General features: G+C 54.6%; 1 protein-coding gene across 4 annotated transcripts; it reads right to left on the bottom strand.

Annotated features, from left to right (window-relative positions):
* Positions 1–273: 273 nt before the first annotated feature.
* NECTIN2 (nectin cell adhesion molecule 2) lies at positions 274–27,420 on the bottom strand. 4 transcript variants are annotated; one of them, XM_057712796.1, is made up of 10 exons: positions 26,998–27,418; positions 16,905–17,300; positions 13,322–13,618; positions 11,891–12,008; positions 10,948–11,096; positions 4,217–4,370; positions 2,286–2,349; positions 2,048–2,134; positions 1,130–1,389; positions 379–523 (listed from the first exon to the last, which is right to left on the bottom strand). In XM_057712796.1, the coding sequence occupies exons 1-10, from the start codon at positions 27,086–27,088 to the stop codon at positions 463–465; spliced, it is 1,677 nt and encodes a 558-aa protein (XP_057568779.1). In that variant the 5' UTR covers positions 27,089–27,418; the 3' UTR covers positions 379–462. The 4 variants fall into 4 exon arrangements, with proteins under 4 accessions (XP_057568780.1, XP_057568779.1, XP_057568783.1 ...); XM_057712797.1 differs by having other exon boundaries at positions 274–1,389; positions 26,998–27,417; XM_057712800.1 differs by lacking the exon at positions 13,322–13,618 and having other exon boundaries at positions 26,998–27,420.
* Between the last annotated feature and the right edge of the window lie 452 nt (positions 27,421–27,872).

The raw sequence follows: 27,872 nt of genomic DNA, 5'->3' as shown, positions 1-27,872 counted from the left end.
TCGGCCCATTACCCATGAGACTGCTGTCGCAGATTCCTTTTCCTTAACCACCATGCCCTGGGCTCCTCGCCTGTCCTTCCATTACCCATTACTGTTTTTGGCTTAGGCATTTTTGCTCATTATCCCCTCACTAAATTATCTTTTTCATATCTTTGGCGCTTTTATTTTTGTCTGTAACCTATCTACTGATTCCCTGGACCCCCCCTCTTCATTACCCATCATGTTCCACCCCATCCCCTTCACAGCCCACAGAAAACACGAGTGGAGACCTAGTCAAAGTACAAACTCATATTTTGTAGGAAATGCTATATTACAAAACAATAGCACATCCCCTACCCCTAACCCAGGTGATCCACTCCCCCCCCCCGCCCCCTCCCCGGGAGATGTTTGGATCCAATCCCACTGGGCAAGAGTAAAAGGATTCAGTAGTCTTCAAAGTAACAGCAAATTCTTCTCCTAAGGTCAGCAAGGCACACTGTGCATGAGGCTCACCCCATGAAGCCCTGAGCTGGGGCTTAATTCCCTGTAGACAGGAACCAGGGTAATGGGGGCTCAGGGGAGGGTCTGTACCCTGAGACTCCTGCCTGCAGGAGGGAGGAAATGGGGAAGTTCTGCTTTGGGCTGGGGAGTTCCCTCCCTCCCAGCTCTGGGGGACAGGGTGGGGGACTGGGCGAGTGAGGCTCTGCTGCCTGGAGGGCTCAGGTCTGAGCAGCAGGATGCCCCCAACACCCACCCCAGCAGAGCTATTAGGAATTACGGCCTGAGGACAAATCAGAGGTCTGGGGCCTTCTTTGGGATTTGGGGGAGAGTCTGGAGATGATGGGCCATGAGAGGTATAATCTAAGGTCACAGTCTGAGGAGTCCTTGGGTAAGAGGTTGTGCAGAAACCGACCTTCTCCAGCCCCTCATTAGAGAAGGTTATCATTTTTCCATTGTCATGGCCCATTTCTCTGAGTCAGAGATCATGGATTAGCGGTCATAGTGGAGCCACCAAGATAGAAGTCACAGAGGAGATGCATGTGTGTTCACTGACAGTGGCCGGGCCAGAGGTCAGGGGACCCTAGATCCCTGGCAGAAAGTTGAGGGATCAAAAAATGAGAGGTGAGAGGCCAGGGCCATGGTGACTTACACGTACATGGCCCGAGACATGACAAAGCCTTTGCCCTGGTAGGACTCAGAGGGGCTGGAGTAGGACAGGGCATCATAGATGGGGTTGATCTTGTCCAGATAGTCTTCCTCCTCCTCCTCGTCCTCTAGATCCAGGGAAACCCTTTCCACAGCAGGTGGCCCTGGAGGCACCAGGATGGGGGGCCCCAGGCTCGTGGCCCCCAGGAGCAGGGGCCCTGACCTCTCTTCCAAGGTGGGCAGCTCATGGTATCGAGGCATTTCCTGGGGATGGGGAGGGAATGAACCCAAGGTCACCTCTTGCATATGACACAGAATCCTCTTCTGCTCCTTGACCCCCAAATCCTGACCACCCTCTCCCCATGCCAACCAGAGCTGACCTCATCCTATGTCACCCCTTGTCACCCTGGTTGATATTGCACTGGGACAATCATATAGTTGGTCTCCAGCTCAAAGCCCAGAGCATGGACCTTACCCCATTAATCCTGAGCCTCTTCTTTTCTTTTGATCACTCACCTCAAGTCTTTCCTCATGTGCCTTTGACTTCGATCTTGACCTAAGCTTAAGCTCTAAGTAGCCCCTGGAGACCTGACTTATCTCAAACTCAGAATCCAACCCCTGACTTCCAGGAGGCCACTGAGGGGAGTGACTGTCTGTCTTGTCTCAGCTTCAGGCACAGTGTCCAGCAAATGGAGATACTCTACTACCAATCTTCTTTGACAGGGTGACTTTAAACTCTCACTTCATGTCCTTGGACTTCATGACCTCCCCCACTTAATCCTGAATGCATCTCAATGCTCTAAGCTCTGACCAGAGATACAGCCCTGAACTTGAGTGGTAATCTTTAGTCCTTGACCTCTTATGTAAGGAGGCCCTCAAACTCAGATCCCAAACCCACCCTTGCCCTCTCCCGAGCTCCTACCTGCTCAGCGCATGAGACACCAGCATCAAAGTAGGGGGTCTTGAGTGGGCTGTGCTCCGAGGCCCCCAGAGTGAAGAGCTGGGAGGGCTGCAATGGGAGAGAGAGGGACAAGTTAGGACCGCCTCCCCCCCGCCCCAGACAGCCTCTCCCCACCAGTACCCCCTTCCCAGCTGTGGCCTCAGTGGGGAAAGGTGGGTGGGGAAGTGGGGGCAGCCTGGGCTCCAGGGGAAGTGCTCACCATCTCCGGCTCCTCCAGCTTTGCCTTTGGGGTTGGCGGCTTGTATGAGGGAGGCCCCTCCAGGCTGTGGGGTAGGAGGTAGGTCAGGTGGAGGATAAGCCCTGAGAAGCCCTCTACCCCAGGGCCACTGCACAGTTCTTTCCTCCACCCGATCTCCCTTGCCATCACCCGCCTCCCATTACCCAGCTGACTCCTGTTTATCCCATGAATTTTTCTTCTTCCAGGAAGCCCTCTTGACTCTCCAGGAGGGTCCAGAGCTCCTGTTATATGATCATATCTAGCTATGCGTCCCTCACGGGGCACTTACGGAGTTTGTATTTGAAACATTATTTCTGATCTCATTCAATGACTTTATCCCACTGTGAGCAGTGTGAGGGGAAAAAAATGAGAGCTGTTTTGTCAGCATGGTGTTCCCAGAAACCACTATGAGGAGTATTAGGGAATATTTGTTCAAACAGAGAACAAAAAAAAAAAATGAATGAAATGCTTTCCTGTCCCCCAAGCTGTATTAAATTCCCTTATTCTACACCCCACAGACCAGAGCATCCTGTATATATAATAAAGATGGGTGCTTACTCTGCCTTCAGTCCCCAGCTCAGATGTCCCTGCCTCCAGAAAGCCTTCCCTGATCTTTCAGCCTGAGTCAGGTGCCCCCTCTAGCTTCTCTCTGCTCCCTCAGCTTCCCTAGCTCATCTCTGGCCGTGTTGAGCTGTCACTGTCTGGGGATGGGTCTGTGTCCTCCAGACTGTGAACCCCAGGAGGCCAGGGCCAGGGCCATCTCAGACACCATTGGGTCTCATGGGTTTAGAAGAAGAAATCGACAGCAAGTTGTTGGTCTGAATGGACGAGATGATTAAGACAGTAGTTCACAAACTTTCTTGTGTATTATAGGGAGCTTGTTATAAATACAGATGCCAAGCCCTTGTAAAAGTTCTGATTCAATAGCTGTGGTGTAAGGCCAGGAAGGCACATTTTTAACAGGTGTTTCCCCTCACACACACTGAGTCGTATTATCTCGGAACCATTTTGTCCCCCAAATGCTTTCTTGTTGGATGAAGTTCAGCAAGTGATTTCAGCTCTCTGAACCTGTTTCCTCTTTGAGAAAATGGGTATCCTTAGCTCCATCTGAGAATTTAGGTTTCCATGCTATGATGTGTTTACATGTGTGGGCATCTTTTATTTATTTCTTATGTTTATTTTTTTGGATACTTTTAAGTGTTTGTCTCACTGTGTTCCCAACTTTCAGGGCCTTGTCCCAAGTATGTACTTTCTAAATACCTATTGAATGAATGAATGGATGTGAGGTTTCATTGAGATCACACATGTAAGATGCATTTCATCAAGCCTGGCACATCAGTGCTCTACACAGAGAAGTGGGGCTAGTTTCCCCCAATATCCAGGCTCCTCTTTTCTCATAGTAATAGAGATTTTGGCTGGGCACTTGGCCACATAGAATAAAGACTACATTTCCCAGCTTCCTTTGCAGCTGGGGCAGCCATGTGACTAGGTTCTGGCCAACGGGAAATGAGAGGAAGTAATGGGTTCCCTTACAGGGCTGCCAACGACCCTCTATTTCCATTTCCCTTCCCCACTAGCAGGAATGGGGTCAGTATGGCCATATCTGGTTGTCATGTACATAGACAATGATAAAAGAGAGGGGAGTCATCTTGGAATATGAATGAAGGTTACACACTGGGGAAGGTGGAGCAACAAGATAGCAGGAGCCTGGGCTCTGATGACTTCAGAGTGAAACTGTCATAGCCACTGTTTCTAGGAGACAGAAGTAAACTCTCCTCTCCACCCCATTTAGGTCATGGTCATTTTGGGTCATTCAGCCAATGCTGATGACTTTCTCCTAGCCTCCTCCCCCACCCTGTGCTCCCCAGTCCTGGGACCCCTGCCCCATCCACTTCTTAGGGCCCATCACTCACTCCTCCTCATCCTCCGCCCCCTGCAGCCTCTGCTCCTTCCGATGCTGCCGGCAGACGAGGATGCCTGTGGCGGCCACGGCAGTCGCAATGATGGCAGCAATGATGCCCCCAATGATGCCGCCCGTGGCCCCTGCACCTGCCGTGTTGGGTGTCTCTGCAGGAAGAAGGACATCATGAGGGAGTCTCCGGGAGGAAGCCACAGCACCTTATTCCCAGCCCTGCCCCCGCCCCCCCCGAGTCACAACCCACCTGCCTACCTCCTTTCCCAAGGGCGGAGGACATTCTTTTTATTTGCTTAATCTTTACTGAGCATTTGTTGTGTAATAGAGTGGTGAACAAAACATACAAAAGTCCCAGTCCCGTGGGACTAATGTTTTGTTGGGCAGGGAGGACACCAGTAGAGAAATATACGCAATAGCTAATATGTCAGGTGATGGTAAGTGATAGAGGATAATAGTATATAGTAGGGTAGGTGATAAGTGACAGAGCAGGGGCCCTCAAGGGTAGCCAGAGAGAGCCTTACTGCGAGGTGACATTTGAGCGAAGACCTGAAGGGGCTGTAGGGGGCAAACTGTGAGACTATGAGAGCATTCTGGGCAGCGTGAACAGCCAGTGCAAAGGTCCTGCCAGGGGAGCCTCCTGTTGTTTTTAAGAACAGCAAGGAGGCCGTGTGGCCAGAGCAGAATGATGATGGGAGAGTGGGGAGCTTAGGGAAGAGAGGGGATGAGGAATGGAGCAAAAAGGCAGCGAATGGAGGGCAGGGTGTGATTCCGGGTTTGGCATCAGAACCCCTCATTCATTACACAGAATAGAGTCATCCAGGGCAGAGTATTGTACCACCTCTAACCTAACAGGAAAAGGGGTGGAGACAAGCCCATGAGCCCCTGGGCCTCTCTCTTGTAACACTTCCCACTTCCAGAATCTTTACTGGAGCCGTTACCTGTTTACTTGCCAATTTCCACACTATGCGCTCCAGGGGGCGGGGGCTGGCACGCAGTTGGCGTTTTCTAGACGCATGAGGGGACATTCAGGGATGTCCAGGATGTCCAGAATATCCTGGACACGCTGGTACTGTCTGCCAGATGGTCCAAACTCCCTGCCCTCCTGGCACTACCCTCCCATGGTGGGGGGGGGGGCGGTATTGGACAGGGCGGTACGGACCATAAACAAGTAGAGGAAATAACATGTGTGCCAACGCCCCACCCACAGGCTTCCCCCTTCCATCAAGCCCACTACGCAGATGAAGAGAGAAAGCTGCCCGCAGGAATGCTGTCTGGATCCCTCTATGATCTGATTTCCGCAACTTCCTGTGACACAGCCTGGCATCCTCTGGAGGGCTTCAGAGCAGTGGAGAAACATCAGAGTAATTGCCGCTCCGTCCACACATGCTCATCCTAAAATTGCTGCTATTCCTGTGGTCCCTTATTGACTGCATGTCTGGGAGGGCAGGGTAAGGTCTGCCTGAGTCAGTGCGGTGTCCCCGGCAGAGTGAATGAAACGCAATGCAGGTGGAAGAAATGGGCTCACCAAGCCCTTCCTGGGTGCGCCACCCCACGCTGGGTGTGGGGGTGCAGCCTCACTGAGTCTCATGACAGCCTCGGGAGCAGAGATGAAGGCCACCCGTGTTTTACCGAGGTGGCCACGGGCTTCAGGAGAGCAGAGGTGACTGCCTCCACGCCCCCACCACAGTCCCTAGCCCGGGTATGGGAGGTTTTTTAATGGTTGGGGGGAGTGAGAAGGATACAGAGCTGCAGCCCTCCCTCTGAATCACTGAAAATCCCCTGGGCACAGCCTGGGGACAAGGGAACAGGAAGGGTGTAGGGAAGGCCACCGAGGTGTCCTCCAGAGGTGGAAGTCTCCTGGTTCCTCAGCAGCCCCCACCTGCCGCATCCCCTCAGGGCCCAGAGAATGCAGGGGGCGGCCCTTCCCTCCCAACATCCTCAGCAACCTCGGGGAGGGAGCGTCTGAGCTGCCCCCAGAGGATCAGATCACAGCACCTTCCCACTCCCAAGGGCCCGGGAGACTCAGGTCTCCCTCCAGTCTGACCAGCTCCACCCAGGAAGGCAGCCTCTGTCCTGGAGCCCCCGAGGCCAAGCACCCGCCTCTAAGCCCAGTTCCCAGTCCCGCTGGCCTCAGGTGTCTCAGGCACCCCGTGTGTCCTTCAAGGACCCAAGTGACCTAAGCCCACCCCCCGCCCACCCCCAGCCACCCCAAGTCTAGCCCCCACCAGGCTCCCACTCTCCGGGGCCCACCCCCGGGACCTAGCAGTCCCTGTCCCACCCCCCAAGGAGGGGGTCCGATGTATTACAAGACACCCCGAGTGTTGTCCTCCAAGGCGTTTATTAACTCCTGAGTGTCATGGGGCCAGAGCAGGCAGGAGCCCAAACTGAGTCTCTGGGGGGAGAGTGCTCTGTGGGTCCCCATGCCCGAGCTCCCCCGCGGCCTCCCCTGCCCCACGCAGCCCTGGAGACACAAGTCCAGTGTGTGATATTCCACCTCCTTCCACATCCCAGGAAAGGAAGTGGGAGGTAGCTTTGCATTCCAGTGTCGTCCGGACAAACGAGTTCAACCGGTCTGGGACCCTTGGCTGGCGAGCAGGCCGCGTCAGGCCGCGTCTGTCTGTCTGTCTGCCTGTCTCGGGCTCACACATAAACCGCCCGCCGGGAGATGAGGGAGCCGTCCAGCTGGGACTCCATGTCGTCCTCGAGTGCCGGGGGTGGAGGCAACATGAGGCCTTTCTCTGCCTTCTCCTCCTCTTCCTCCTCGTCCTCGCCCTCTGGCCTCAGGGGGCCAGGCGCTGTTGGCGTCCAGAAGACAGGACCCCCATTCCCAAACACCTGAGTTTTCGGATCGTAAGATCCTGCTGTGCTGCCGTCTCCTCCTCCTCCTGGGCTCTTCCTTCTCCTCCTCACCCTCAGCAGGATGAAGGCCAAGGACCCCCCAGCCAGAAGCAGCAGCACCAGCAGTGTCCCCCCCACAGCCCCCCACACCACTGGACCCACGTCTTGGGGCGAGGCCCGGGGGGTGTCTGAGGAGAGAGAAGGGGTGAGAGAGAGAGAAGGGGAGACACGTGGTCAAGAGGATACATCTGAGAGTGGGGGTGGGGGACAAAGGACAAAGCAGGGCAGTGACGGGAACTAGGGAGGTGACGGCAATTGGGCAGAAGAATGGAGGAGGAAGAGGGGGAGGGAAAGAAGTCATTCACACCCATCGCTACAGGCTGGGCCCTTTGTATGTGGAGGGGTTGCCAACGGGTGACCCCCAGATGGATTTCCTTACACCTGCACAGCTCTTTCCCCAAATTACACTTGCTAACAGAAAACAAACGAACCAAAACAAAGAAACAAACAAAAACCCCAAATTAAACTTGCTAGCCAACATTTAAAGCACCAGGCCATTTCCCTGCAAATTCCAGATTTCTTTCAGGTGGGAAAAAAAAAAAAATCAGATCCCAGGGACTTCCCCGGCGGTCCAGTGGTTAAGACACCGCGGCTCGCACTGCTGGGGGCATGGGTTCATTCCCTGGTGGGGGAACTAAGATCCCATATGCCGCAAGGAGTGGCCAAAGGGAAAAAAAAATCAGATCTGGCAACACTAAATTCTCATCGCCTCCACCTGGTGAGGGGCTGTGGCTGAAGTCAGGCTGGTGACTCTGAAGGGAACAGAGTTCCACACTTTGCCACCTCGGTCACTCGCTTGGACCCTGTAGGCATCTGAGTTTGCGAACCCCTCCTAGCAGCTCTGAGGTCAGGGTCATGGAATCTTGGGGCCAATCCAGCCAGGAAGAGGCAGAGTTAGATTTGAGCCTGAGGCTGCCTGATTCCAAAGCTCTTTGCACTTGAGAGAAAGGGGATTGAGAGGGGCCTCCTGGTATAATTCCTCCCTCAGGAGCGGCTGGGAGCACGCGTCCCCAGTGTGGAAAGTGGGCTTCTGAAGCCCACAGTCCCGCTTTCCTCTCCCTGTGGGAGCTGAGCTGGCGGGAGAGGAGGGGTCTTGGGGAGGTGGGAAGCCAGGGAGCATTAAGCGGGGGAGGAGTGAGGATGAGGGAGGGGAGTGTCTGGACCCCACGGCAGGGATAGACGTGGATGCAACTGGCATCTTATCACACATCCCCCTTCCCCCACCCGTGCGGGTGCAAGGGATCTGCTTACACCCTCCCCTCCCCTCCATGCACCTCTGCACCCCGGAGGGGCTGGGACCCAGGCGTCTGTTTCTGGGTGTTTTCAAAACAGGGGGAGGTCACGACCTAGCGGGCTGTCAAATCAGTTTGGTGACTCACAAGCCGCCGTAAAACAAAATAGAACAGAAAAAGTTTACCTCAAGTATGAAGGGTAAGTAGTATTTTGTGAAACTTTTTAGGGGGACTGTATTTCTATATCTGTACCCTGGGTGGAGGCAGGAAAGATTTCCTTCAGTGAAGTCAGGAGACCGGTTTTTGCGCCTGTTGGAACGTGTCTGTTACTGGAGGTGGTAATTTGGAGATGGTTGGGTGAGTGTGTTCCTGTCTGTGGGTCAGAAATTCTCTGAAGCAACGTCTAGCCTGTGGCGTGGCCTGTGTACTTATGGTTTCTCCGGTGTGAGCCCCAAACTGAGTGTGCGGGTCTGTGTGTGCGTGGGGACGTGAGGTGTCTCTGAGACCCTCTGAGGTGACCCTGCCAAGAGCTGTGGATGAATCTCCCCTCTGGGCAAGGCCATCTGTTGGCACACTCACTACCTGTGACTGGGTTTCTAGGGTGCTCAGAGCGTGTCCCCACCGCTATCGGCTGTCCCTCCACAGGTGCACGTCTTTGCGATGGAGTTTTTGACTGTCTGCGGGTCTGTGGTTACCCTGGGGAGAGTCGGGGGTCTTTCCGTGGCGCCGAGTCTTTCTCTGGGGGTGTGGTTATCTGTGCATCCTCCCTACCCCACCCCGAGCTTCCCACTGGGGCTCTGAGTCTGTGCTTCACTGCGTGAATATTGCCCAAGGCTGAACTCTGAACCCGGTGCGTTTGCTTTTGGGGGTTTCCATCCGTGGACATCCCTGGAGTTTCTGGGTGTTTTGGGGGGTGTCCATGCTTTTGTGGCTCTCTTCCTCTGTTGGCCCTTCAGTGTGACCGTGCCTGTCCTGCAGGCTCCGCCCCACGGCGGTGCCTAGTGACCCGGCGTGGGTGGGGAGACTAGTTTCTCGGGTACGTATCTGGGGTAGAGGTTCAGGGGGTGTATTTCCAGTTGGGCACCTTGCTGGGCGGGTGGAGCTGACCCTCCTTTGGGTGTGCCTTTGAGGGTAGGGACGGCGCCTCGGTCCCCATTGTGGCCACCATTGTATTCCCAACATGGAGGAGAAGCCCTGGCTAAGAGGAAACCTCAGCAAATACTTGTCAGATGATGATTTGTTGAAAGAGAACGTCCACAACGGGGTTTTTGGAGTGTCCGAGGGCGTGCACTTGAGAACGTCTTTGAGTTTCTTTCTCAGCATGTGTGTGTGAGTGATGCTGTTTCCGTGTGTGGAATTGTTGCTGTCTGAGGTTCTTTTTGTGTCCAGCATGTCTGTGGGACAGTGTCTCCCTCCAGGTGTGTGTGATGGTGCACCTGAGCGTGTCAGATGCGCTGATGGTGGGCCAACGGTCTCTCTGGGTGTGTGGTCTGTGACAGTGTGTCTGAGTAGCTATGTCATATCTCCCTGGCAAGAGTCTGAATTCAAGAGGGATCCGTTTTCATTTGGGCGTCTTTCCAGATGTGCGTGCGTGTGTGTGTGTGTGTGTGTGTGTGTGTGTGTGTGTGTGTTATAATCATCTCAGTAAGGGGCCTGCTTCCATCTGTCTCCAGGTGTGGGTGTGTCTGTCTTCACACTGACGCCTGTGAGTTTGTCTTTGGTTGTGTTTCTGAGGGGGACTCTCCCCCCACTGCCTGAGACCGCCTGCCTCCCTCTAAGCACCCTGGTCTACAGTTGTGATTTCGACCCCATTTCCATCAACCTGAACCTGGGCTTTATGTTTGGCTTTATTTTTTTCCTCTCCAGCTATGTGTCGTGGGTCCCATCTGTGTTTCTGGGTTCCCATCGTGGAGACTCTGAGAACTTTTGACCCACAGACACATCAGCCATCATTTCCAAAATACCACCTCCAGGGAATTCCCTGGCTGTCCAGTGGTTAGGACTCCATGTGTTCACTGTCGTGGACCTGGGTTCGATCCCTGCTCTGGGAACTAAGTTCCCATAAGCCAAGTGGCAGGCCAAAAAAAAATCCCCCCAAAACAAACAAAAAAACAAAACGAACCCAAAATACCATCTCTAGAAACACAAACATCCCAACACACACTCAAACTGGTTTCCGGGTGGTACAGAGTAGCCCTCACTGTAAGAAGTCCATTGTTTCCGAGTATTTGTCTAGCTGCCCTCCCGTGACTATTAGTTGTGCGATTCTGTGGGCGTGTCTCACTGGCTGGAGGCCAGGCCAATGTCCCTGGATCTCTTCCTGAAGACCCCTCCCAGGCCTCTCCTTTCTAGGAAGCCCCCAGCGCAGCCCTCAAGCTCCTAACTCCTCTGTCAGCACCTACCCTGTCATCCCAGTCAGATCCCACCGGGGGCGGCAAGAGATAAAACCACACCCCCCCCCCCGCCCCCATCCGCGAGGCGGGTCTGACTCCTCCCTAGGTCGGCGGCGCAGCCCCTCCAGTGCAGCCCCGGAACCCAGAGGGGAGGAACACCAGGGGCGCAGACTCGGTCGTACATGCCACCCCCAAGACCCGCTTACCTCGAACGAGGACCACCTGCTCGGCGTGGCCTGTGCCGACGGCGTTGGTGACGGTGCAGATGAAGGTGGTGTTGAAGAGCCGGTCCACCGAGTGGACGATCAGCTTGGGGCCCTGGGCTACTGCTGAGGCTGGGAAGACGCCTGACGTCCTGGAGGGTGTGGGGGTCCCGTGAGAGGGACAGCATGGCCCGTGGGGCGTACAGGTCTGACAGCCCCCAGGAGCGCATGCTCCATAGACCCGAAACTTACTCCTGACACCCTGAACTGCCAACTCCCTCCTTCTGGAGGACTCACGGTTTCAGGCCTCTGGTGCTCCGCATGATAACAGGAGTCCGGGCCCCCAGCCTCCTCTCCCTTCAGACCCAGGATCGAGGCCCCCAGCCCCCCTCCCCTCAGACCCAGGATCCAGGCCACCGATCTCCTCCTCCCTCAGACCCAGAAGTCCAGGCCCCCAGCCCCTTCCTCCCTCAGACCCAGGATCCAGGCCCCCAGCCCCTCCTCCCTCAGACCCAGGATCCAGGTCCCCAGCCCCTTCCTCCCTCAGACCCAGGAGTTCAGGCCCCCAGCCCCTCCTCCCTCAGACCCAGGATCCAGGTCCCCAGCCCCTTCCTCCCTCAGACCCAGAAGTCCAGGCCCCCAGACCCTCCTCCCTCAGACCCAGGAGTTCAGGCCCCCAGCCCCTCCTCCCTCAGACCCAGAAGTCCAGGCCCCCAGCCCCTTCCCCCCTCAGACCCAGGATCCAGGCCCCCAGCCCCTCCTCCCTCAGACCCAGGATCCAGGCCCCCAGCCCCTCCTCCCTCAGACCCAGGATCCAGGTCCCCAGCCCCTTCCTCCCTCAGACCCAGGAGTTCAGGCCCCCAGCCCCTCCTCCCTCAGACCCAGGATCCAGGCCCCCAGCCCCTCCTCCCTCAGACCCAGGAATCTGGGTCCACACAGGACTCACGTGCTCCAGTCGTAGCCTGTGGGCTCTGGTTTACTGCGTACGTCACAGTTCAGGGTGGCCTCCCTACGGCCGACGTACCAGTTGTCATCATAGCCGGATATGGAGACCTCGGGGGGGTCTGGAGGAAACGGGGGGGGGCTGGCTCAGCGATAGGGAGAATCGCAAAAGGGGTGACAGGTCAGCAGACAGATAAGGATCCTAAAGAAATGCGGCGGGCTGGCAGGAGGTGGACCCAGGGAAAGGGCCTGGGACACATCCGTCGGGCTTGCACGGACACTGTCCAGAGACGCGACTGAGGGCCATTCTGAGGAAGTCACTGCTGAGTGCAGGCAGCGCCTGAGGCAGCTACTGGAGATAACGTGTGTCATTTCTGACATGCCCCGAGTAGATCAGGGAGTTAGTTTAACTGAAGGCATTGTCTGGGGAGCTAGTATAGAAAATGCTGAGTTGGGGTTTGGGGTAGGATTGGACCGTGGCTGGAAAAGCTGCTAACGCGACTATTTGGCAGGGTCTGTGGGAAGAGCGCCGGGGGAGCCTCTCTGGGTGATATCGGGGTGGCTGTGCAGGCAGTTAGGGGAAGAGCTAGCACAGAACATATCGGAAGGGGTCGGTATTGACAGGGCCCAGAGGGGAATTCCCTGGTGGTCCAGTGGTTAGGACTCAGCGCTTTCACTGCCACGGCCCGGGTTCAATCCCTGGTTGGGGAACGAAGATCCCGAAAGCTGTGCAGTGCGGCCAAAAGACAACAACAACAGCACGTGTTATGTTGACAGGGTCCAGAGGGGCCAGTGGGATCACACTGGGAGGCAGACGCTGGTGTAGAGACCTCAGGAGAGTCAACGTAGACAGCGCCCAGGGAGCCAGTGCAGACAGTATGAATGGGGGTGTGTGCCTAGACAATACTGGGTTGGGCAGTGTAGACAGAATAGTTGATAAAGACAGTGAGAGAGCAGTGTCAAATGAGGAGGCAGAAAAGATTGCTGGGTGCAGCTGTGTGCTGGTAAACTGGCTCTCTGAAAAGGAGGGGGAAACAAAAAACGAAAAACAAAAACCCACAAAAGAATAGCCCTGATTTGCAGTGTTTGCAAATTTCCTTGGTGTAAATTCTCCCTATGGCTGATTCAAGCTACCAGTAAGACTTAACCAGATGTGGAACTGGGATGAAATGTATAAAACTGACCCTTGCAAACCCATTCTGATTTACCATTGATTGTGGCAGCTAGGTGAGAGCCTAGTGAAGCCAGTGTAGTCAATGAGCGGGCACTGTGCAGATGTCATCCAGGGAAGCCAGTGTAGACAATGGTCAAGAAGACAGTGCAGAATTTGACCCAGAGTGCCAGTGTACACAGCGCTCAGGGACATGGTGTACAGTGCCCTAGAGAAGCCAGTGTAGACAGTATTGGTGGTGTGGTCACATCCTGATGCACTCACAGCGCACAGAGAGGATCACAGACAGTAGGGCTGGCTCCTTGAAGCTCTCATGCTCCACTTTGCAGGTGACCTTGACACCATCTGCTCGGCCCAAGGGTACCAAGGTGAAGCGGCTGGTGACGGTGACTGTGCCAGGCAGGGGCCCTGACACCTGGCTCTCTCTGGCCTCCCCATCCAAGGGTGAGAGCCAGGAGACTCGGGCAGGTGGCCGGCCGCCCGTGGAGACACAGCGGGCCACGGGTACAGGGTCCAGGCTGAGTGTGACCTCCTGTGCTTCGGCACGGTTCTGGGGCTTGGCTGGGGAGAGGAACAGAGGGGATGGGTCACTCCACACCTAGAGTCATTCAACAAACACCTCAGCAGTGGCGCTGAACAGTTAAGCCCCGAGTGCCTGGGTTCAATTCCCAGCTTTGCTGCTTTGCATCTGCGTGGCTTTGGGCAAGTCATTTCCCAACTGTGCACCACGGTTTCCTCTTTTGTAAAGTGGGGATAATCATAGTACCCACCACACAGGATTGCTGTATAGATTAAATAAACTGATATGTATAGCACTTTGGATGATGCTTGACACTCACTGTGCTAAGTGTTAGCCATTATATTTTCTGTTCTGCTCTGCTGGAAGAGCAGACAGTGTCCACAAGCCTGGAAGAGGCTGAGATTTTAAAAGAAAAGCCAAAGCAGAATAATGAGGTTCAAGGGTCCCGCTGAAAAGACCTCCTACTTCTTTTTCCGGTAATCACCATTAGACTGTGGTGCCAAAAGTGGTCATAAAAGCAATGGAGATCCCGAAAGCTGGAAATTTGGGGCCCTTTTCACCCATCCTCCTAGAAAACATGGAAAAATCTTAGGTGGGGTAAACCTCCGTGAGGAATAATAATGCCAACCCACAGTTACTGAGGTGTGTCCAGACACCTGATTCCTGACACACATCTCTAGATTCCTTCTGGATCTCTCCACCTGGATATCTCCTGAGCTGCTCAAAGTGGCACAGCCCTCCTTTCCTTTCCTTGCCTTCCCCCATTCTCTCCTGACTGCCAGAGTCTCTGATGGGCCTCTCCACATCCTCCCTGGTCCCCCTCCCATCAGTCCTGTGACAGCTCCAGGCATGCCCATCCCATCCCTGCTTCTGCCCACTGCAGGGTCTTAGTGACTTGCACTGCCTGGAGTGCTCTGGAATCCCTTCTCCTTGTCTTGCTCCTGCTTCTTCTCCAGATCCCAGCCTCACTTCCTCAGGGGAATTTCCCTGACATCTGACTCCCCAAGAAAACGGAGCCTTCACTGTTCTGTTCTGCACTTTTGTAGATGCCTGGTGCATGGTAGGTGCTCTCTCTGCATCTCTTGGATGATTGCAGAAGAGAGACCTTGGCAAGGGATGGGGTGGCGGGGGGAGCGGGAGAACCGCTGTGCTTCATGCAGAGCAACTGTAGTTTTGGGGCTTCTTGAGAAGGGAAGTGTGTACTGAGGGACAGTACAGCGTGCACTTCTCCAACTCTCTGGGGCTGAGAAGGGGGAACATAAAGTGTCCAGATTGTCGTGGCTTCTGCGAAGTTGCCGGGGGGAGGGGGGGAAGGCAGGATCCCAGGGGATTGCCAAGATTTAGCAAGAAATAGCATCTTCAGAAAGATGCCATCCCTAAGTGTTCCCCACTTCGCTAAGTGGTTGTGCGGGTCACCTTCCTGCTGGAGCCAGAAGGCTGAGCGTTCTTGGTCCTCTTCCTCCTCCCTTAATTCACGGACAAGTACCGGCTAGCTCCGAAAAGTGCGATTATTCCACTTGTCTTTATTCCACTCCCCTCCCCTCCTGCTTCTTCCCTCTTCCAAGCCAACGCCTTCTCTCACCTGGGCTTGTTGCTTCCCTCTACCTTTGTCTATCCCTCTGATGCCCGCCCCCCACCCCCTCAGCAGCCAGTCATCTTTTTTAAGCCATTTCAAGAGCCTGGTCAGGGTGCTCTTATGGTTTGAAACCCTCTGATGGTTCCGAATAATATTTCAGATGAAGGGGATTCCTTGGTGGTCCAGTGGGTAGGACTCTGAGCTTTCACTGCTGAGGGTGTGGGTTCAATCCCTGGCTGGGGAACTAAGATCCCAGAAGCCAAGTGGAGTGGCCAAAAAAAAAAAAAAAAAAAATCAGATGACGTTCAGCCACCTGGCCTCTGTCTATGATGCCCATGCAGTTTGACCCTATTGGTTTTCTTGCCTTGTTGAGGGTCACTTAAGCCCTTGGCACCAGTCCCATCAGCGTCCTTTCTGTTCCTAGAACACGCCAAGCTGGCTTTCACGTCCTAGCGCTTGCATAGGCTGTTCCCTCGGCTTGTGTATTCACTCCTCTGCCCGTGGACGTGTCCCGAGGGGTGGATCCTGCTTACACTTCAGGACCTGACCAAGAGGCTTTTACTGACCACTCTATCTAAATGAGTCCACTGGGGCCCTTACTCTAAGTATTACAACATCCTGGTGTTCTCTTTGTCTGCTAATTTGATTATTCTCTGGCTTTACCTCTAAAATATTTCCATAATCCAATCTTTTCTCCCCACCCCCCCGCCTCCATCTTGGTCTGGTTGCCATCACCTCCTTTGTGGTCTCTCTCAGCCTCCACCCACACCCCTCACAAAGTCAGAAGGAGCCTGTGATAGTTCAAGCCAGGTCACATCCCTCTTCTGTTCAGAACTTCCTGTAGCTCTTGTTCTCTCAAGGCAATAGCCAAAATCCTCATGTGGTCCATGAGGCCGTGATCTGTGCTCTCCCATCGCCTCCTTGACCTTGCCTCCTTCTACCCTACCCCCATTCATGCATCTCCAGCCACACTGACTTCCTTGCTCTTCCTCAGACATTCCAGGTGTGCCTTGCCTCAGGGCATTTGCACTTGCTATTCCCACTGCCTGAAACTCTCTTCCTTAGACCTGCAGGTCTCCCTCACCTCCTAGTTTGGTTAGCACCAGACCACCTTTGCTACAATTGTAACCTGCTCTCCTCCACCTATAACCCCCCGACTCACTCTTATTTTTCTTTCTTTTTAAAAATAATTAATTAATTATTTTACTGGTTGTGTTGGTTCTTCGTTGTTGCACACAGGCTTTCTCTAGGTGCATGGGCTTCCGTAGTTGCGGCACATGGGCTCAACAGTTATGGTCCATGGACTTAGTTGCTCCATGGCATGTGATACCATCCTGGCGCAGGGATCGAACCTGTGTCCCCTGCGTTGGCAGGCGGATTCTTAACCACTGTGCCACCTAGGAAGTCCTTATTTTTCTTATTTATGTTATCTACTCCCTTCATTGGAGTATAATCTCCAGAAAGGCAGGGAGTTCTGTCTTCCTCACTGCTTTATCTCTAGAGCCTAGCAGAGTGCCTAGCACAGAGTAGGTACTCAATTGACTGAATGCTTGCTGCCGACTGTATCTCCAACTTGCAGAAGAGCGTGTGGCCAACAGTAGGTGCTTAATGAATAGCTGGCAATTAACTGAAGACCATGGACAAGGGCGATATTACAGCTAAAGAGGAGAAACAGACTGGTGAGGGGGCCCGGGCGCATTGCACCCCTTCCCCTCCCACTTCACTGCAGCCCCACCCCCCACCCTGCTCACCTAGGACTCTGAGCCAGGTCACTCCCCGACTGGTGCCCCGGGGGAAGGTGGCGAACTCGCAGGTATAGTTGCCCTCGTCCTCCACCTTCAGGTCCCGGAGGGCCAGCGTGGCATCCCGCACCTCCAGCTCCGTGCCTCGCCCGGCCCCGGCACTCGGCCCGGCATTGATGAAGGACAGCCGCTCTTTGCCAGGCTTCGGGCTCGGGAAGCTGGGACCATACTGGGGGTGGAAGATGGCCACGTTCTGCTCATCCTCGGGCACGTCCAGGCGCAGCCACGTCACCTGTGACACTCGGATTTCAGGCGCTGGGGGCAGCAGGTGGCACGGCAACTCTACCGTGTCCCCCAGGTGGCCCCGCACCTCGGCTGCGACCTGAACTCGCACATCCTGGGCTCCTGCGGAGAGAGGAGAGAGAGAGAGGTCGGGTCGGGGAAGGACCCAGGCACCTCCGGGCCAGGCAGGTCCATCAGTGAGCTCCCCACCCTCCCCTCCAGAAATGCAGACCCCAATGCAACGCAGGAATCTTGGTGAAGTCCCAGTTCCCAAAAGGCCAGCCAGAAAAGACAGTCTGAGAAAAACTGGAGACATTTGTGTCTGGGCTAGATGACATGATTATGGAATTACTGTTCATGATCTTAGGTGTGATGATTAAATTGTGGTTATGTAGTATTCCTTTAAAATTAAAAAAAAATTTGTTTTAATTTAATTTTATTTTATGCTGCACCTCACGGCTTGCGGGATCTTAGTTCCCCCACCAGGGATTGAATCCTGGCCATGGCAGTGAAAGCCCGAGTCCTAATTACTGGACTGCCAGGGAATTCCCTATTTTATTTTTATGTTATTGAAGTAGAGTTGATTTACAATGTGTTAGTTTCAGGTCTACAGCATGGTGATACAGTTTATATATTATATATAAATACATATATGTGTATATATATATTCTCTTTCAGATTCTTTTCCTTTATAGGTTTTACAAAATATTGAGTACAGTTCCCTGTGCTATACAATAGGTCCTTGTTGGTTGTCTATTTTATGTAGTATGCCTTTTTCTTAGAAGATAAAGGGTGGACGGGACTTCCCTGGTGGTCCAGTGGTTAGGACTCCATGCTTTCACATGGAGGGCCCAGGTTCAGTCCATGGTTGGGGAACTAAGATCCCACAAGCTGCTTGGCATGGCAAAAAAAAAGAAGAAGAATAAAAAGGAGAAGGAGAAGAAGAAGAAGAAGGGTGGAAATCTCATCTGCAACATACTCTCAAATGGTTCATCAAAAAAAAAAAAAAACCCAAAACCAACAAAAATGACAAAGAGTGACAAAGCCAACATGGAAAAATGTGACCTGCTGTCAAGTCTAGGAACAGAGAATGAGGGAGGCTGCTAGGCCATCTTTCCAACTTACGCGTGTATGTTTGAAATTTTTCATTATCAAATGTTTGGAGGGAAAAAAGAATCCTCCAAAAATAACAAAACCCCAAATCTATCCCAAAAGAAATTTAAAAAAAAGAAATTAAAGTGTGAGGATAGTTTTCATTTTTTTTCCCCGCATAGTAATAATACTTTCTCTCATCTTTCTATAAAAGCTACAGCCCCCTGAGCCTTTTTTAAAAAAATTTATTTTTTTGGCTGCGTTGCGTCTTCGTTGCTGCATGTGGGCTTTCTCTAGTTGCGGGGAGGGGGGCTACTCTTCATTGTGGTGCACGGGCTTCTCATTGTGGTGGTTTCTCTTGTTGTGGAGTACGGGCTCTAGGCAAGCGGGCTTCAGTAGTTGCAGTGCATGGGCTCAGTAGTTGTGGTGCACAGGCTTAGTTGCTCTGGGGCATGTGGGATCTTCCCAGACCAGGGCTCGAATCCCTGTCCCCTGCATTGGCAGGCGGATTCTTAACCACTGTGCTACCAGGGAAGTCCCCCTGTACCCATTAAATAGTCACTCCCATTTCCCCTCCTCCCAGCCCCTAGCAATCACGAATCTATTTTCTGTCTCTTTAGATTTGCCTCTTCTGGACATTTTGCGAAAATCAAATCATACAACATGTGGCCCTCTGTGTCTGTTTTCTTTCACTTTGCATAATGTTTTCAAGGCGTACTCATGCTGTAACAGGGATCAGTGCCTCATTCCTTTCTGCGGCCCAGTAATATTCCACTGTATGGACTGACTATTCATCAGTTGATGGACATCTGAGTTGTTTTCACCTTTTAAAGGTTATGAATAGAGCTGCTGTGAATGTTTGGGTACCAATTTTTTTCTGAATGTATGTCTTTTATTTCTCAGCTTATCCTTTGTTTTCTGACTTTCAATAAAAACTGGAAGAAAGGGGACTTCCCCGGTGGCCAGTGGTTAAGACTCTGGGCCTCCACTGCAGGGGGCACAGGTTCAATCCCTGGTCGGGGAAATAAGATCCCACATGCTATGTAGCATGGCCAAAATAAAAAAATTAAAACCGAATAAAGACGAATGTTTCTCTGCTGTGCAAGGCAGTACAGCATGGCGACGGTGGGCAGAGACTGCCTGGGTTTGAATCCCAGCCCTGCCACTTACTGGCTGTGTGACACTGGGCAAGTCGTTTAACTTCTCTGTGCCTCTGTTTCCTCAGCTGTAAAAGGAGGGTAATAATGGTGCCCATCTCCTAGGGGTTGCTATTTAAGGATTAAAAGATGTTTGTAGAGCACTTAGCACCCAGGGACCCTGGAAACTCGAGATCAGTGCTTGGTAAATAAACACAGCCAGGTAAGTATAATTATAAGTAGTCCTTGACACCCAGCCGTGAGGCAAGGCCCATGCCCAGCTGTCTCCAACCGAGATATGAAGGGAGGACCATGTGCAGCCGCTGGCCTCACACAGAAATCCAGGGAACATTAACAGGTGACCCTAGTGAGAGGGTCTCCAGCTGAAAGCAGCCCCTCTGGCAGGACCCATCCCCGTCGCTTCTCAAAACAAGTCATCCATGAAGCCTATTGTGTGACACAGACATCACCTCGTGGAAGCCCCACATACATCTTGCAACTCAAACCCAAGGGTGCCACCTTGGGAGATGGGGCTCCTCCCCCTAGAGGGACCACACTGCCGAGTGTCATGTGTGGGCCCCTGGGGCAGCTGTCTGGGGGCTTCCTGTTGGCTATGTCCCTTTCCAGGTGGGGACTTTATTTCGAGCCTAATTTCCTCCATCTGTAAAATGGGGATGTTTAAGCAGCCCTGCAGGGTCCCTTGTGACAATTCCATTGAAATGATTTTCTCCTGTAAGCTCCTCACAGGGCTGGCATGGCGACAGAGTTAAGCAGAGGTGGCCAGCCACCCGCTGCAGGCCGAATCTGGCTCTCCCACAGAGTTACTTTTGGCCCACACAGCATTGTTCCAGAAGTGAGCTAGCGGCACAGAAGGGTCTGGAGATTAAAGGTTGAATCCAGACAAAAATCAGGATACGAGGCTCTGGGAGCAACAATTGGGTGGAGCTGGGGAAGGGCCACCCCGTTCCCTCAAGGTGTCAGGACTCATTACCCATATGGCCCCCAAAGGCACTGAGTATGGGATGAGGGTCCCCGAAGGCTCTGCCCTTTTCTAGCTGGGTGAGAAGAGATGGGCACTCCGTCAGGAAAATACCCAGGCCAGTATGAGCTGCAGAAGCGAAGTAGAGTGGGGCCGAGGGCTTACATTTTCTTCTTTACTTGGAGAAGGACTTGTCTAAAGTGAAGATTTAGAACTTCAGGGGCTTGAGTGGTAGGAAACTTCCCGCCAGCCGTTCTTTCCCAGCCTATGCCAACCAGTGGGCAAAAAACAGTGACTCAACACGCAGGCTCTGGGTGCTAGAGGGTCAGCCCCTGAGGGCTGGGATTTGTCTGTCTTGTTTCCTACTGTATCCCCACAGCCTACACCAGGGCCTGGTTATAGTAGGTGCTCAATCAATACTGTTGAAAAAAACAAAATAAAACCTGTCGAATAAATATTAATCTCTGTTCTGTGTGCAGGTACCACAGATGTGTCAGGACAAATCAGGTACTTGTCCTCCAGGAGTTGACATTCCAGGAGGGGACACAGCTATTGCATAGACAGTGATCACCAAGCACGTCGTCGTTGGAAAGACTGAAGGGGTGGGGTTGGGGTGGGGGGAGAACCCAGAGCAGCGGCCTGACCCAACCAAGGGGAGGGGCGGGAGGGCTTCCTGGAGGAGGAGAGCTTTTGCAAGGGAAGCCAAGCTCCGGCCCACAGAGCCCCACACTCCTCTCTGGGTTGCTGGATCCCTTCTGGGACTCAGATTTCCTGTCCTAAGGAAGTCATTGTGGCTGCAAGATGCCTCTCTTTTGGAGAGTTCTCTGGCAGTCCAGTGGTTAGGACTTGGTGCTTTTACTACTGTGGCCTGGGTTCAATCCTCTTTTCTGAGGGAGGCTGCCCTCCTGCATCTATAGTGGCCCCGGCAGCTTCAGAAGATTAAAAAAGAAAAAGAACTTTGGGGAATTCCCTGGTTGTCCAGTGGTTAGGACTCTGTGCTTTCACTGCCGAGGGCATGGGTTCAATCCCTGGTCGGCAAGCAGCACAGCGCAGCCAAAAAATAAATAAATAAAAATTAAATTAAGTTAAAAACTCCCACTTTTAGCTTCTTGTTGGGCAAGGCTTCTCAGGAGGTTCTTTCATCACCAATACTCTGTCCCTGATGGCCATACACCCTTCCTGTCTCCAACTAGCTGGCCCTTGACCCCTCAGCCTGCACCTCACTTTCTCCCCATCTCACACACCAGATTTCCATGACTCTCTTGAGCTCCCTGAGAGCAGGAATTCTTTGCCTGGTTTTGCTCACAGCTGTACCCTCAGTATCTGCAACAAAGACTGCCTCCTACTAGATGCTCAATTTTCTCAGAATGAATGAGGTTCTAAAATCCCATGGCTCTAGGATCCCCATTCTAAGTGTCTCATTCTGAATGAATAGGACGGTTCAGCCCCTGCTGGGTTAATGGCCCATTTTTTAGGTATTTCAACTCCAGTAAAAGGTTCAGGATGGAAACTTTGGAGTCATTGCTGACTCCTCTCTTTCTCTCTCCCCCCTCCCCCCAATGCAATCCATCAGGAAATCCTGTTATCTTCAAAATATATCTGCAAGCGGACCAGGTCTGATCCCTGCATTGCCCATATCCTGGTCTAAGGCAGTGGCATCTCTCCCTTGGGTCATCCCTCTGCCCCAGTGGAGAGTCGCAGTTGCCTCCTGCAGTCTGTCCCCACATGCATCCAGAGAAGCTACAGCAGATCGGGTCCCTTCTGTGGCTCTCTCCTCACTCAGAAAAAAAGCTCAAGTCTTTACAGCGGCCCACGAGGTCCTGTGTGACCTGTGCCCATTTTCTTTCTGACCTCATCTCTCCCCCGGCTCACCCTGCTGCGGCCACACCATCCTCCTCACCATTCCTCAGACATGCCAGGCAAGTCCCACCTCCGGGCCTTTGCACTCGCTGTTCTCTCAACCCACAACACTTCCCCCTCCCTCCCTCCAGATCCTGGCTCTGGGGTGTTCCCCGACCACTTAATGATGAGAACAGAAACTCCCTTGACCCTGCTTTGATTTCCTCATAGCAGCTGATGTCTCTTCCCATCAGCTGGGAACATCAGTGCCAGGGGCAGGGATCTTTGTCTGTCTTGGTCTCTGCTGTTATCTCCAGAGCCTACCACAGTGCCTGGCAGACTGTAAGAGCTCCATAAATGTGTTGAATGAATACATGAGGTGAAGATGCGGAATCAGCGGTACACTAGATTACACAGGCTGAGGCTGAATTAGAGTTTGGGCTTTTTCTTGGGGGCACTGGGGAGCCACAGAGAGTTATAGGGAGAGGGGAGGGACAGGGTTAGGTTTGTGCTTTAGAAAGAGCCCTCAGAATGGAGTGGGTCGGGCTTCAGGGGTCAGGGCTGTGGGGATGGAGGACGAACCGGACTGGAAGCACATTCGGAAGTTGGAATGGTGGGGACACTGAGGCTACCTGGCTGTGGGGGTGAGGGGGACGGGGTTAGTATGGGCTGATGCCCAGATATTTTGTGTTTCAGGCAGAGGCAGGAGAAATGAAGCCAAGAGGAAAGTTGGCCTGGAGTTCGGACCCTAGCGTCTGGCATGCTGCTGGGCGGGGTGCCTGTGCCCTGACCTTGGCCGGGACATGGCCAGCACCACGGTGGAGGAGAGTGTGGCCATGAGAACACTGACCTCCCTTCCCTCGGCCAGCCAGGCTGGTGACAGCTTCATGAGATGTCAGCGGGGTCCCCAGACATGTTTCCTCTGCCCGTGGCCTGGGTTGCAGGCTTCCTGTGGTGGCAGAGTGGGGGCTGTCCAGGGCATTGTGTGAGCTCAGGGAAAACCTCTGGGGGGAGGGGGCAAAGACACTGAGCCTGAGACCCTGAGATCTGGGGAGGGGAGATCAAGGCAGAGAGGAAGGGGCTGAGGGCCCGGTCTCCTGGGTCCCTGCCTGGCTGGCTCCTCCTGGCTTGGTTCACTCCCTCCAGACCAACAACGCATCGTGACCCGCCCTCTCACCACGGGGCACGGCGGACTCCAACAAGCCCTTGAAGGCCTCCATGCTCGGAGCGCCGGCCTCAGCTGCTGCCTCAGCTACCTTGTTAAGTAATTAATTACATTCATCACAGTGCCCGCCCCCACAGCAGACATCTGGGAGCCAGTTTCGGGGAGCAGTGTGCAGCAGCAGCCGGGATGTGGGGCTGTCTTCCTGGGCCTGCATTTCTGCACCTGCCCGCCCCCCAGCACACCTCTCTGACTGTGGTCATCACTCAGCTCAGGGGACCCCTCCCCTCCCTGGTCTTAGATTTCCCTGCCTTTCTGCAGGGGCTTGACCCCTCTGAAGGTCTCCCCTGTGGGGTCTGATACTTCTGGCGGTGAATCTCTAGGGCTGTTCTTCCTGGCCGAGCCCCTCAGACAGAACCCCACCCCCACCGTTCTGCCCCGTGCAGAGTTTACACCAAAACACTTCTGTCTCTGAGACGCTGGCCTCCTCCTCCTGCAGGTCCTGTCTTTTTGGTCTCTTGTGTGTCTGTCTCTGGTTCTTAGGGTTCCCAGTCTGCCCCTCTGTGTCTTCCAGGAGTCCCTGGTCTCTGCTCTTGGTGTTTGTCTGTCTGTCTTTCTAACAGCTTTATTGAGATACGATTCCCATACCATACGATTCCCCCATTTAAAGTGTCCAGCTCAATGGCTTCTAGTAAATTCATAGATTTGTGCCTCCATCACCACAATCAATCTCAAATCATTTTCACCAGGCCAAAAAGATCCTCGCTGTTTTCCTATTCTCTTTCTTCTGTATCTCTGACATCTGAGGTCTGAGTCTTTCTGGGTCTGGGTCTCCCAGTCTCTGGAATCTGGCTCCCTGCACCGATTCCAGGTTTCTGGTCTCCATCTCTCAGGGTCTCCGTTTCTTGGTGTCTCTGACCCTCAGCTCTCTCTGCCTCCTGGGTCTCCCCATCTCTGCATGTCTCTCCACATACCTCTGACATACTTTTTCTTCGCTGGGCCATCTTTCTGGGTCCCCTCTTCTCCTCCCCCTCCTGCTCCATTTCTCAGCATCGCTGGGACATTAAAAATGTAACAGCGTCCCTGGCGGGGGCAAGGGAGCTGGCCAGCATGCCCAACTCTCTGTCCCTCCTGAGTCCACCACTCCCCGTGACCCCCACGCACTGCTGGCCTTGAGGCTCGCCTGTGCCCTGACCTCCCTGGGTCATGGCATCGCTGACGCTGACCGGCTGGGGTCTTTTGGACCCCCCGCCTGTCACCAAACCTCTGTCTCTCTTTATGCTGTTCTTGCCTGTATCCAGATGTCCTTCCAGCTCCCTCCCCACCCCCTTTTCTCTACCCCATCCCTGTGGCTACATTTCATCCCCTCATCTCTCAGTTTCATTCCTGTGTATGTCTCTGATCCCATCCCTAAATTTGTTTCTGACGCCCTTCCTCTATCGGCTTCTGTCCCCATCCTTGTATCTCCAGCCTCTCCCTGTATCCCGCGCTCCTCTCTCCTCCCTCCAGGATGTGAGCAGACCCACTCCTACTTCTCCCCTGTCCAGTCGCCCTTCCCTAACGAGAAGAGACAGCAGGCCGGCAGTCCCCTCTCCTCCCATCCCCCTCCGCTACGTGGGGCTGCCTGGCTGACATGGATGAGCAGTGAAAGCTGGGAGGACTGGGGAGGGGAGCGGGCCCAGCAGGAAGCCCAGGTGGTGCACCCTCATTCCGTGGAGGCCAAGGAAGGGGAAGGCAGAGAAGCCAGGGACAGGGAAACAGAGACGGATGGAAAGGAGAGAGGGCAGGGCGAGAAAAGAGGAGAGAGAGAGCTTGAGAGAGATTAGAGAGCCAGAGGAGCAGAGAGAGAGAAGAGGGTGAGAAATGGAGAGAGGAAGAGGGGGAGAGAAAGTGAGGGAAGGAGGGGAGGGAGAGACCGAGAAAGAGTGGGAGGGAGGAAGGGAGGGAGGGAGGGAGGGAGAGAGGCAGAGAGGAGAGAGAGCAGAGAGCATAGGCACGGAGGATGGAGGGTCAGGAAAGGGGAAGACCTCCTCCTCAGGTGCTAAGAGCCCCCCTTCCCCCCACCCCCAGCAGTGGGACTTCTAAATCCCCCAATAGCCCTGCAGGGAAGGAATTGTTATCTCAGTTTTCCGAAGGAGGAAATGGAGGCTCAGAGGCACTTTCTGGAGCCCATCAGGTGGGGCAGAGCCAAGAAAGTCTCTTAAGTCTGCACTCTGGATGTGGACCCTGGGAAAGTGGCTTGCCCTTTCTAAGCCTGTGTTTCCTCATCTGCCTAAAGGGAACAGGAACTGGACCTGTCTCCCAGGGGGCTTCACCACGCCTACCCCAAGATGGGGTGGATTCTGAGCATTCTAGCAGAAGTGGCAGGTTCTGACTTTATCTCCCTATCTCTGACACAGAGGGAGAGGCAGGCACTGGAAGAGTCACCACCCGGCTCTGGGTCAAAGCTGGGAGACAATTCAGAGACACGCTGGGAAAAAAGACCAGGGCTCTGGAAAGCTCCCTCCGCACTTTCTGGCAAACCTTTGGGAAACTCCAGTATTCTGAGTTTCTAGCTGGGAATAAACAGCCGGATCACCTGCAAAGGGGCGGGGCCAGAGCCTCCTTCACCTGTTTCCTCCCAGCCCCTCCCTCTCCTGGGGCTGCACCCCTCCCCTTGGGGAGATGGGGGGGACAGAGGGGGGTAGTGGGCCGAGCAGAGGGAGAGACAGCAGATTAGGGCGGCGTCTTCTCGCGTCCACCTCCCGCTGCGGCTCCGAGGACAAAGGCGCGACTAGAGGAAAGATAAGGTCCCGAAACCTGGAGTCCGGAACCTGGAGCCAGGAGAGCGCCCGCCCCCGCCCTGCCCTGGCTCGGCGAAAGCGAAACCGGGAAAACTTCCCCAGGGATGTCCCCGCCGACGGCTCACAAGGAAGGGGAAGGGTCCTAGCCAGCGGGACTCGGCCTCCTTAATCTACCTGGGACACAGCGGACCCAACCTCCAGCTTCGAGTCAGGGCCTCCGGCCCTTCATTATACCTAGAACCCAAGAGTCAGGGTTCCTGCCTACATTTATATCTGAATCTCAGGAGACATTCCAATGCCCACAATTAAATCTGGAGCTCAGGAGACAGGGCCCTTTGCCCCCTCCTCTGTCTGGGACGCCGGAGACGGAGCCCCCTGCTCACAATCTGGAACCCACAAGTTTGAGCCCTTCCTGCCCCCAGTTCTAACAGGACCCAGGTAGACAGAGCCCTTAGCCTTCATTCTTCCTGGGACCCAAGAGATAGAGCCCTCAGCCCCTAATTTTGCTGGGGCCCAGGAGTCCCTTGTTTTCTGGGCCCGGGAGTCAGAGCCTTCAGCACTCTCGGGCCCGGGGTTGGAGCCTTCCGGCCCTTCCCCAGGTCGCTCGAATTGTCATTCTTGGCCCTCTGAGGGACCCCAAGTCCGAGCTCCCCGCCCCTCTCGAGGACCTCGGCATCTGGCTCCCGGCCCGCAATTCTCCCCGGGCCTCGGACTCCCAACTCTGGGAGGAGGAAAGGGGGTGGTCTCACCGCATCATCGCGACCCTCTTGCTGGGGGTAGGGAAGGGGATGGGTTCGCGCGCGGCGGGGAGGCGTCCGCGGTCTCTCACCGGTTTCCCGGAGCAGCAGCATCACCAACGGCAGTAGCGGCAGCGTCGGCAGCGACAGTCTCGACGGCGGGAGGGCTGCGGCCCGGGCCATGGGGGCCCGGGGAGGGACTGGGCCCGGGCGGGGGGCCTTCGGGCCACTCTGCGTGCGCCGATCGGCTGGGCAGACGAGCAGGTGCCTGAGGGGCTTCGCCTCCCGGCCGGTTCCCGCCGCTCTAGGCTCTCCCAGCTCTGCTCTCGAGGTCCGGTTCTCCCGGCTCGGCGCCCCCTGCCCCTAGCTTCTTTCTGGCTTCGGACTCGTTGACGTCACAGGACCCACCTCCTTCCTCCCCCCGGCGCCCCATAGATCTTAGGCTTCGGTCACGCCCCCTCATGCTGGTCTGACCCCACCCCCTCCTGGGATTCTACGTCCGCCCCGCCCCCCAGCATTCCTCTCTCTCCCCTTCCCAGGATTCTACACCCCCTGCTCTTCAGGAGTCTATGTTCGCCCCTCCCAGGATTCTTTGATCACCGCCCAGCCATGCCCCAGAATTCTATCTTTGCAGTCCCCTAGCGTTCAAACCCCGCCCCTTTAGCGTTATAGCCACGCCCCTTTAGGTCAGAGGTTGCCTCCGCGCCCCGCCCCCTGCCTAATGAGGCACGCTTCGGGGCTGGCCTCCGTGAAGCCTCGCCCCCTGACACGGGCCCGCCCATTCGGCCCCAGGTAGCCTGCCCTGCCCTTTCTCAGGAGCTAAGTATGCCCGGGCTTCGGCCCCGCCCAAAGTCCTAACCCCGCCCCCTTCAATATTCGTCCAGCCCCACGTGAGGCACGTGGGTTCTCATAGGCCCGCCCCTCTGGAACCCCGCCCCCACGCTGAGACCCCACCCCCTTCCCCACT

Source organism: Hippopotamus amphibius, chromosome 16 (assembly GCF_030028045.1).
Source record: "Hippopotamus amphibius kiboko isolate mHipAmp2 chromosome 16, mHipAmp2.hap2, whole genome shotgun sequence".
Taxonomy (NCBI): domain Eukaryota; kingdom Metazoa; phylum Chordata; class Mammalia; order Artiodactyla; family Hippopotamidae; genus Hippopotamus; species Hippopotamus amphibius.
The sequence above is the reverse complement of the archived record's forward strand: the minus strand, read 5'-3'. Positions and strand labels throughout refer to the sequence as shown.

Coding starts and splice junctions, on each gene's coding strand:
- NECTIN2 (XM_057712796.1), bottom strand. CDS start 27,088: ATGGCCCGGGCCGCAGCCCTCCCGCCGTCGAGACTGTCGCTGCCGACG. Junction 13,619..16,904: donor GACCTGGCTCAGAGTCCTAG/GTGAGCAGGGTG, acceptor TCCTCTCCCCAG/CCAAGCCCCAGAACCGTGCC. Junction 4,371..10,947: donor GCAGGTGGTCCTCGTTCGAG/GTAAGCGGGTCT, acceptor TTCTTCCTGCAG/AGACACCCAACACGGCAGGT.